The sequence below is a fragment of the Cottoperca gobio genome, chromosome 14 (assembly GCF_900634415.1).
Source record: "Cottoperca gobio chromosome 14, fCotGob3.1, whole genome shotgun sequence".
In the NCBI taxonomy this organism is placed as follows: domain Eukaryota; kingdom Metazoa; phylum Chordata; class Actinopteri; order Perciformes; family Bovichtidae; genus Cottoperca; species Cottoperca gobio.
Genome location: NC_041368.1, coordinates 24847871 through 24857670, shown reverse-complemented (window position 1 = coordinate 24857670; position 9800 = coordinate 24847871). Strand labels below are relative to the sequence as shown.

The following is a 9800-nucleotide window of genomic DNA, read 5'->3' as shown; positions in this document are numbered from 1 at the left end:
TCCTGAAGGTAACGTTTCCTCTCTCCTGTCATGGTGTCATCAGTCCTGTGTCGTCTCCCCTTTGAGCAGCGTCAGCGTTGTGTTTGTCTGCAGAAGCTTCATAAACTGTTTATCCAGTTTTAAGACACTTTCTACATCCTGGTGTTTTTAACTCTATATTTGAAGGATGAAGGATTTTAGTCCTGGACGTCTGGATCTTAAGTTCTCAGAGAAACAAGCTGACAAACGTTAGCGGCAGCCGAACAGCGTGCAGGAGAAACTCTGATGTTTAACCTTTGAATCAGAGAGTGGAGGAGAACTCCCATGATGCACTGCTGCTGCACCACCACACCAAACTCCCATGATGCACCGCTGCTGCACCACCAAACTCTGTATCTTCTTAGTAGCAACAAATTACATATTGTTATTTTAACCTGTTAATATTTCAGGCATTGTGTACAGTTGTTGTTTTTGAAACTTAATGATAATATATATATATTTTTTTGTTATATTTGCACTCTTTCCACTTTTCCTCCTTCCCATAGTCCAACGGTCAAGTTTACGAAAATACAAAAGATTTTCTCCATTAAGTAGAATGCAAAATAAGATGAGGAATAAAAACTGACCAGAAGGTGGTGGTAATGCACCAATATTCTGGATGTCAACTGCTATAAAAGAAGAAGAACAAGCTTTTTTCTGCTTTTTTCAATTCAATTCAAATTCAAATTCATTCAAATTTGCAAACATTTCAGATATGTACTCCCTACATCAACATAATGAACTTAAATAAATAATAATAATATTTAAGACAATACCAAATAAAAAAGGGATAAATAAACTTATCAAATATAAAAGAAAAAATATTATCAAGAAAAGAAAGTATACAATTTGACAGTTATTCATTTTTTTTGTTTTTAAAAGTTTAATAGTTTTACCATGAATTTAATGTTAAACGGTTCATTTTCAAAAAGTGTAACAACACAGAAGAACAAGAAGGAGGACAAGAAGAAGGAGGAGGAGGAGGAGAAGGAGAAGGAGGAGGAGGAGGAGGAGGAGGAGGAGGAGGAGAAGACGCACACGCACACGCAACGTCGCCGTCATGACGTAAGACGTATGAAAGTGCGTAGTGACGGTTGCTGTTCGATAGTTTTCCCTCCTCGTTGACAAAGCTATCCGGCTATGCTGATGTTTAGCTAAAGATACTTTAATCTTTTCACATTTCGGACTCCGAAGCTTTAACATTTCGAGAGGAAGGTCGACAAAGAACCGAACATCCATAACAACGTTGTCAAAGGTAGATGTCTGTTAAAGTAACAAGTGTTCTTTGTCTGTCTTTGCTTTTGTTTTGCTAACATTTAGTTAGCGACAGAGCTAGTTAGCTAACATTAGCTTGACGCACGTAACTTCTAACTGTCCGCAACACTGTGGTTGTTTAACAGTTATATTAGTGTATGTATTTGAAAGGCTAGACCTAAATAAGGAGGAGATGACTTGTTGGCAGCTTTGGTTTTGCAGTTAATTAATCGAGCTAGCATGTTAGCTGACGCGGACATTATGCTATCTCAGGTATGTCAGTGCTAGCTGGCGCTACGTGTGTTGATTTGTGGTTTGAAACTGGTCTTATCTGGCTCTGACTTGCGAAGGGACTGGTTTAAAAACGAGTTTAAACTTACCCAACCAGCTGCTGTGCTTGTACGGTAATGTAATTTCGATTCACGGCGCAAACTAACGGCACAGCCCGTTGAACTGCACGTGGAGCTGAAGAGTGAGGGTCGGCTGGGTCTCCAGAGTTCACAGTGGGATCCTAGCATCATGTTCAAACACTGATTCAGTGGTGGAAAGTCAAAATACTTGTACATTACTTGATGATTTCCATTTTCTGCTACTTTTATACTTCTACTTCACTTAATCTCGGAGGCAAATATTGTGTATCTCCAGCTGTGCTGATGTTGAAGGTTTGTGATGTGAAGGATGAAGTTTCCTTTGACGAGATTCTCCTTCAGATAAATAAATTCTTTAAAAAGCCTCTTGGATCAGCTGCAGAATGCATCGTCACAAAGTTGGAAACAGACAAAGATACAAACATGATGATTTTATATAATATGATGCATTTTGTACATTAAACTACCAACAGGATGTAAAGTAGGGAACACATCTGCAGCAGGAACATGTAACACACACATTAATGTAACAGGAACATGTAACACACACATTAATGTAGCAGGAACATGTAACACACATTAATGTAACAGGAACATGTAACACACACATTAATGCAACAGGAACATGTAACACACACATTAATATAACAGGAACATGTAACACACACACATTAATGCAACAGGAACGGAAACATAACATGTAACACACACATTAATGTAACGGGAACATGTAACACACACACATTAATGCAACAGGAACATGTAACACACACATTAATGTAACGGGAACATGTGACACACACAGTAATGTAACAGGAACATGTAACACACACATTAATGTAGCAGGAACATGTAACACACACATTAATGTAGCAGGAACATGTAACACACACATTAATGTAGCAGGAACATGTAACACACACACATTGATGTAACAGGAACATGTAACACACATTAATGTAACAGGAACATGTAACACACACACATTAATGCAGCAGAACATGTAACACACATTAATGTAACACACACATTAATGCAGCAGGAACATGTAACACACACATTAATGCAGCAGGAACATGTAACACACACATTAATGTATCAGGAACATGTAACACACACATTAATGTAATCAGGAACATGTAACACACACATTAATGTAACAGGAACATGTAACACACACATTAATGTAACAGGAACATGTAACACACACATTAATGTAACAGGAACATGTAACACACACATTAATGTAACAGGAACATGTAACACACACATTAATGTAACAGGAACATGTAACACACACATTAATGTAACAGGAACATGTAACACACACATTAATGTAACATGAACATGTAACACACACATATTAATGTAGCAGGAACATGTAACACACACATTAATGTAACACACACATTAATGTAACAGGAACATGTAACACACACATTAATGTAGCAGGAACATGTAACACACACATTAATGTAACAGGAACATGTAACACACACATTAATGTAACAGGAACATGTAACACACACATTAATGTAACAGGAACATGTAACACACACATTAATGTAACAGGAACATGTAACACACACATTGATGTAACAGGAACATGTAACACACATTAATGTAACAGGAACATGTAACACACACATTAATGCAGCAGGAACATGTAACACACATTAATGTAACACACACATTAATGCACCAGGAACATGTAACACACACATTAATGCAGCAGGAACATGTAACACACACATTAATGTAACAGGAACATGTAACACACACATTAATGTAACAGGAACATGTAACACACACATTAATGTAACAGGAACATGTAACACACACATTAATGTAACACACACACATTAATGTAACGGGAACATGTAACACACACATATTAATGTAGCAGGAACATGTAACACACACATTAATGTAACACACACATTAATGTAGCAGGAACATGTAACACACACATTAATGTAGCAGGAACATGTAACACACACATTAATGTAACAGGAACATGTAACACACACATTAATGTAACAGGAACATGTAACACACACATTAATGTAACATGAACATGTAACACACACATTAATGTAACAGGAACATGTAACACACACATTAATGTAACAGGAACATGTAACACACACATTAATGTAACAGGAACATGTAACACACACATTAATGTAACATGAACATGTAACACACACATTAATGTAACAGGAACATGTAACACACACATTAATGTAACAGGAACATGTAACACACACATTAATGTAACAGGAACATGTAACACACACATTAATGTAACAGGAACATGTAACACACACATTAATGTAGCAGGAACATGTAACACACACATTAATGTAACAGGAACATGTAACACACACATTAATGTAGCAGGAACATGTAACACACACATTAATGTAACAGGAACATGTAACACACATTAATGTAACAGGAACATGTAACACACACATTAATGCAGCAGGAACATGTAACACACACATTAATGTAGCAGGAACATGTAACACACACATTAATGTAACATGAACATGTAACACACACATTAATGTAACATGAACATGTAACACACACATTAATGTAACAGGAACATGTAACACACACATTAATGTAACAGGAACATGTAACACACACATTAATGTAGCAGGAACATGTAACACACACATTAATGTAACAGGAACATGTAACACACACATTAATGTAACAGGAACATGTAACACACACATTAATGCAGCAGGAACATGTAACACACACATTAATGTAACAGGAACATGTAACACACACATTAATGCAGCAGGAACATGTAACACACACATTAATGAACAGCTCTGCTATGAGAAAAGTTTCTATAAATAGTTGTCAAATAATGTTTAGTGTGTCTCTGGTAACAGGTAGATTCAGATCAAGCATTCTTTATTTTAATTTTAAATTGATAAGAGTTAAATGTGTAAAGTGAACCCCAATATTTTACAGAGTAAACTGTCTTTATAACGAAACAAACACATTTGGCTCCTGCAGTGTTAATATGATCTGATTAACACTGATCTAATGTTTCCACATTCATGTTTTATTACAGTTTTGGAATTTCCCTGCAGAATATAAACCGTTGCTTTGCAGCGACTTGAACCATTTGTGTTTGTCTCCCTACAGAAGACTTATGCGGTCCTGCTAGCAGGGCAAGATGTTCAACAAGTCATTTGGGACTCCCTTTGGTGGAGGGACGGGGGGGTTTGGCACCGCATCGACCTTTGGACAGCAAAGTAAGTTTATTTATTCAAACTCTGGGATTAAAACCCACAACACCACCGGGCCGAGTCCAGAGAGTGTCAACACTTAGCGCTGCATCATCATCCAAACATTGTGAACTACTGATCTAAATGTGCTGATTTTATCTTTCTCTAAATCAATTTTCTGAATATCACATCATTTAAGGTTTTCCTCCAGAAACTCTTTCTAAAAAATCCTCAAAGATCCTGACTCATCTCCATGTAGTCGGTACATGATGGTCTAAACGGAAGATTAGATGCTTCCGCTGTTTGAAATGAACAGACTAAACCTCCGTGATTATTCTGATCTAGTCTAAGTGAAATGCAGTCTAGAAGAGTTTCAGTATTCCTGATGACTGAAGATACAGCCGGTGATTTTTAAAGCATCATATCGTCCTCTCCTCACATGAACTGCAGACACGGGTTTTGGGACGACGGGAGGCTTTGGGACGTCTGCGTTCGGGGCCACCGCCAACACTGGAGGACTGTTTGGTCCCACACAGAATAAACCTGGTTTGTCAGCTCTTGTCTCATTCGCTCTTATTCGAAAAGAAAAGCAATCAGACGTTTGTATTGTTTTGGCTGTTCAGTGTCTCGCTGACTACGTTTACATTCACAGTTAGTTCTGTACCGATGTCAACTGTTTTAAGATTTGAAGCTTCAGATGTCACCCTAAACATCTTTTATTTTATTTCTCAATTTGAATAAAGTGATTCGTCAGATTATGAGTTAGGGTTTTTTTGTTAAATCAGATTTCTTTATAACTCGTAATCTTTCTGAGAATGTGGTTTTTGAGGCTGAACGCCAACAAATATGTATTGAAGCAGAAGATGTGGTTAGATTTAAACACTCTGGAGTTATTGGATCACACGAGTCTCACTCACTAATATTTATAATACTAATAATATTCGTGTAATCTTTATCTGACACTGTACACCAATACTTTAAATACAATCGATACACATGCAGAAAAAGAAGCTGCGCAGTATTCAAATGTCAACGTTATCAATCAAACTTCCAAAGATTTGGTACTTACTGCAAACTGATTCATTTATCTTTAGTAGAGCAACAAAGAGTTCAAATACAGGGCCATTATATTCATGCACAACAATATATATCTATAGATATAGATATCTATATCTATATATCAGTGTAGCAAATCAGGAAGCTGTTAAAGATGTATAGATGAGATGTTTGCACTGACCTGCCCTCGTCTCTGTGCTGCAGGCGGTCTGTTTGGCTCCAGCACGTTCAGCCAGCCGCCAGCTTCCTCCACCACCACCGGCTTCGGGTTTGGAGCAGCGACCGGCACCTCGACCAGCCTGTTTGGCAACACCGGGACCGGCACCAGCGGCGGACTCTTCTCTCAGCAGAACAATGCTTTCGGCGCCAACAAACCCACCTCGTTCGGAAGTGAGAACCCTCCGTTGTTGACTGTTATTGGTGTGCAGCTCGCACCTTCTTATTTCATTCAGTAATGACGTCCTGCTGCTTAATGCCTCCAGTAGGAACCTCCAAGCTGCTGACTGTTGTTGAGGAGTTCTTTCAGATCTTGAGAAATGTGTTTGTTTCATCACATTGTTCACTAACCACGTTTGTGCTATTGTTGGTTTGTAAAACTAAACCAGTGCAAGAGACTTTAAGGTGGAGACCGGAAGGCAAACGGTACTAACGATGTGAAGCAGAGTAACACTTACTTAAGAATCATGACATTACATACAAATAGATGTTTGAAATGTGTGGTTTAGTTTCCTGTCAGGTACTAACGTGACAGTCATCCCGTGCTCCGCTTGTTCTCTCTGCTCAGTCCCGTTGTCGTTTTGATTTGTTTATCTTATGAAACGTCTGAACGCTCTGAAGAAGTCTCCCTCCCATCGTGTCCTCCAGGCTTTGGGACGAGCACCAGCAGTGGCGGGCTGTTTGGGTCCACCAACACCGCCTCCAACCCTTTCGGGGGGGGGGCGGTTTCCTCCCTGTTCGGAGGCGCGGGGTTCACCGCCGCACAGCAGCAGCCAGGAACAACCGTCAAATTCAATGTGAGTCCTTCAGGTGCAGCGACTGTATAAAGTTTATTCAGCATCTTAAACATGTTGTCAACTATTCTCCCACAATGCAACACTTAAAATAAGAGGAGGAGCTGCTCACAGCTGGAAACCTCCGACAACACAACAAACTCTTTTTGTGAAGTTTTATTGGCGGTTTCAATCTGAAGTTGCCGTGTGACCTCTGAATACAAGTCAGTATAACATATTAGTATGCGTACATACTGTAAACACTGACTGGTGAATATACCAGCTGCTCCATGAAGCGTTCATCGCTCTCCTCGAGGTCCCACTCACTGAAGAAACTGCTACAGCGCAAACAAAGCCGTAAAGTTTTGAGACTGAAGTTATCAACGTGGCAAAGTATAGCCTAGAACGTGTACGATTATCAGAAACTATTTAAGAGTATAATATGTGACGAATGTCTGAGAAACATGTGAAGTCAAAATGTCCATTTACTTATTAGTAAAGAATCTGAAGACATTCAGGGGGACAGGTCGGCAGAACAACGAGGAGCAGAAGCTTTAATGTCCCCGTCGCTCAGTGTGCACCAACTCTGAAGACGCTGGTGACGTTGCTGACTGCGGCTGTTAGCGCTGATCTTTGTCTTCTGCACTGTTTTTGCAATGAGGCTCATTTGCGTAGAAACGAGACAATTATGCTCCAAATGTCTGAATATTACCTCGTTTAAATATCTGCAGAATGTAAAAGGTTTAGCCGCACAAGCCTTCTGGGAACTCTCCTCAGTACGCAGCGTGTCGTGACCAAAACACTTGTTTGTACCTTTGACACATTATTCCACTTCCCTTCAGCCTCCAACAGGAACTGACACGATGGTGAAAGCAGGCGTGACCACGAGCATCAACACGAAGCACCAGTGCATCACAGCCATGAAGGAGTACGAGAACAAATCCCTGGAGGTGAGTTTGTGCTGCTGCGTCATCCGGTGCCGTCACACCTGCAGAAAGGCTTCTTGGGAATTTGTGAAATCTCAAACTTTGTCCAGCTTTGCTTTGGTGCTTTGTTCCTGGAAGAACGAGACATTGTTCATATCCAGACGTTAATAATCATTGACTTGGTTGCGATGCCTCCTTTAGACGCCTTATGTCGACATCTTCAACGTGTCATCTTGTTGTTTGCTTTATTCACGGTGGTAATGACTTGATGTTGTTCGGCTCGCCGGGTTAATCAAAATAAAATAACACTTTTTAATTAAGCGAGCGTCGATCATCCAGCGGTTTACGTTCAGCGATGAACATTAAAAGAGAAGCGTCCCCGCGGCGTCTACAACCTCAGCTCGCCCACATCTGTCTTATTGTATGGGGCGCCGTGGGAATTGTAGTCCTATAATTTCTATTGACTACAGAGGACAAGGTGGCAATATAATGTTTTACACAAAACAAACTAACAGATGAAGAAGAAACATTCAGCGAGATGAGCGGACACGTTCTGACCGAGCTGCACAAGATATCGATTTAGAAACGCCATGACCCATCGTGAAAGACTGACACTGCACGATGTTTTACGTTCGCTTAAAAACTGCATTTTAAAATGTAACATAATAATATATTTTATTTATTAATGCCTTTTGTGTTCAGTTTAACGTTCCTTCCTTCTGGTCCCTGGCTGGACTTGATGAACGTGAAATAAGAGGCGTGTGGGAAGTGCTTAGTTTTCTGAGGTTGAGGATTGTTGTTGACGTAGTTTTGGTGACTTTATTGTGAAAAGCCATCTAAAGGAAGTTGATCTCAACGATGAGGAGCTGATGTTTGTTGTCTCCCTGCAGGAGTTGAGGCTGGAGGATTACCAGGCGGGCAGGAAGGGCCCGACCAATCCGATGGCCGCGGGGACGGGCGGTCTGTTCGGTACACCCGCCGCAACTTCCAGCGCCGCCACCGGCCTGTTCGGCGCCACCGCCCCCAACACCAACTTCTCCTTCGGACAGAACAAGAGCCCCTTCGGAGCAGCACGTACGTGGTTTGTCTGATTCGGACAGAAGCTCACACAGGTTGTATTTAAATTCAATGTGCCGATCAACCACCACGACCGATCGGTGCCTAATCCAAATACGTGCGGGATTAGGATGGATTATGATGGGTTAGTGTTTCCCCTAGGTTTACTGCTTTTGGAGGGGCGTTCACCGTGCGGGGGGGGGTGTTGCGTGCACGTGATTGCGTCCACGTGCGTGGTGCGGTTTTTATTTAGTTCTCCCCTCTCCTTTCCTGTGTGTGTGTGTGTGTGTGTGTGTGTGTGTGTGTGTGTGTGTGTGTGTGTGTGTGTGTGTGTCAGCTGCGAAGCCCCGCCCTTCGTAAAACGGAGCGAATGTGAATGCGCAAAGTAGACAGTACAAACTGAAACGTGCACATACATGAGATTAATAACATAAACATTTAGTTTAATAAAAAAGCACTTGTGAAAAGTGAGTTGTGAGCGCCCCGCCAACGGAGCCCAGCACCCTGCCAAGACAATAGTAGGGGAAACACTGGGTTAGGATGGGTTAGGATGGGTGGGTTAGGGTGGATGGGTTAGTTAGGATGGGTTAGGATGGGTGGGTTAGGGTGGATGGGTTAGTTAGGATGGATGGATTAGTTAGGATGGGTGGGTTAGGGTGGATGGGTTAGGGTGGATGGGTTATGATGGGTTGGGGTGGGTTAGGATGTTTCTCACTAGATTTAGTGACTTTCTGACTTTGTCTTTAGCTTCATATCTTTAAAGCAATTTATTCAGACCATCAGTGAAGGACACTCGGAGTTGATGTAATATAACACCGTTACATTATAGTAAATAAACACAGTTTTAAATGGATTCAAAATAATAAATTGTGTAAT

General features: G+C 40.7%; 1 protein-coding gene across 12 annotated transcripts in view; it reads left to right on the top strand.

Annotated features, from left to right (window-relative positions):
• The first annotated feature begins 1062 nt into the window (after positions 1 to 1062).
• Positions 1063 to 9800, top strand: part of nup98 (nucleoporin 98 and 96 precursor) — a 28750-nt gene continuing 20012 nt past the window's right edge. For 5 of the 12 annotated variants that reach the window (XR_003833402.1, XR_003833403.1, XM_029447578.1 and 2 more), the window contains exons 1-7: positions 1064 to 1273; positions 4815 to 4924; positions 5348 to 5443; positions 6158 to 6343; positions 6791 to 6966; positions 7785 to 7892; positions 8759 to 8942. Coding sequence is in view for 10 of the 12 variants with exons in the window: in XM_029447578.1 (XP_029303438.1) it covers positions 4846 to 4924; positions 5348 to 5443; positions 6158 to 6343; positions 6791 to 6966; positions 7785 to 7892; positions 8759 to 8942 (829 nt within the window). In the remaining 2 variants the exon portion in view is untranslated. Of the gene's footprint in view, positions 1274 to 4814; positions 4925 to 5347; positions 5444 to 6157; positions 6344 to 6790; positions 6967 to 7784; positions 7893 to 8758; positions 8943 to 9800 lie in introns of all 12 variants that reach the window. The other 7 variants (XM_029447579.1, XM_029447575.1, XM_029447576.1 and 4 more) reach the window with 4 other exon arrangements.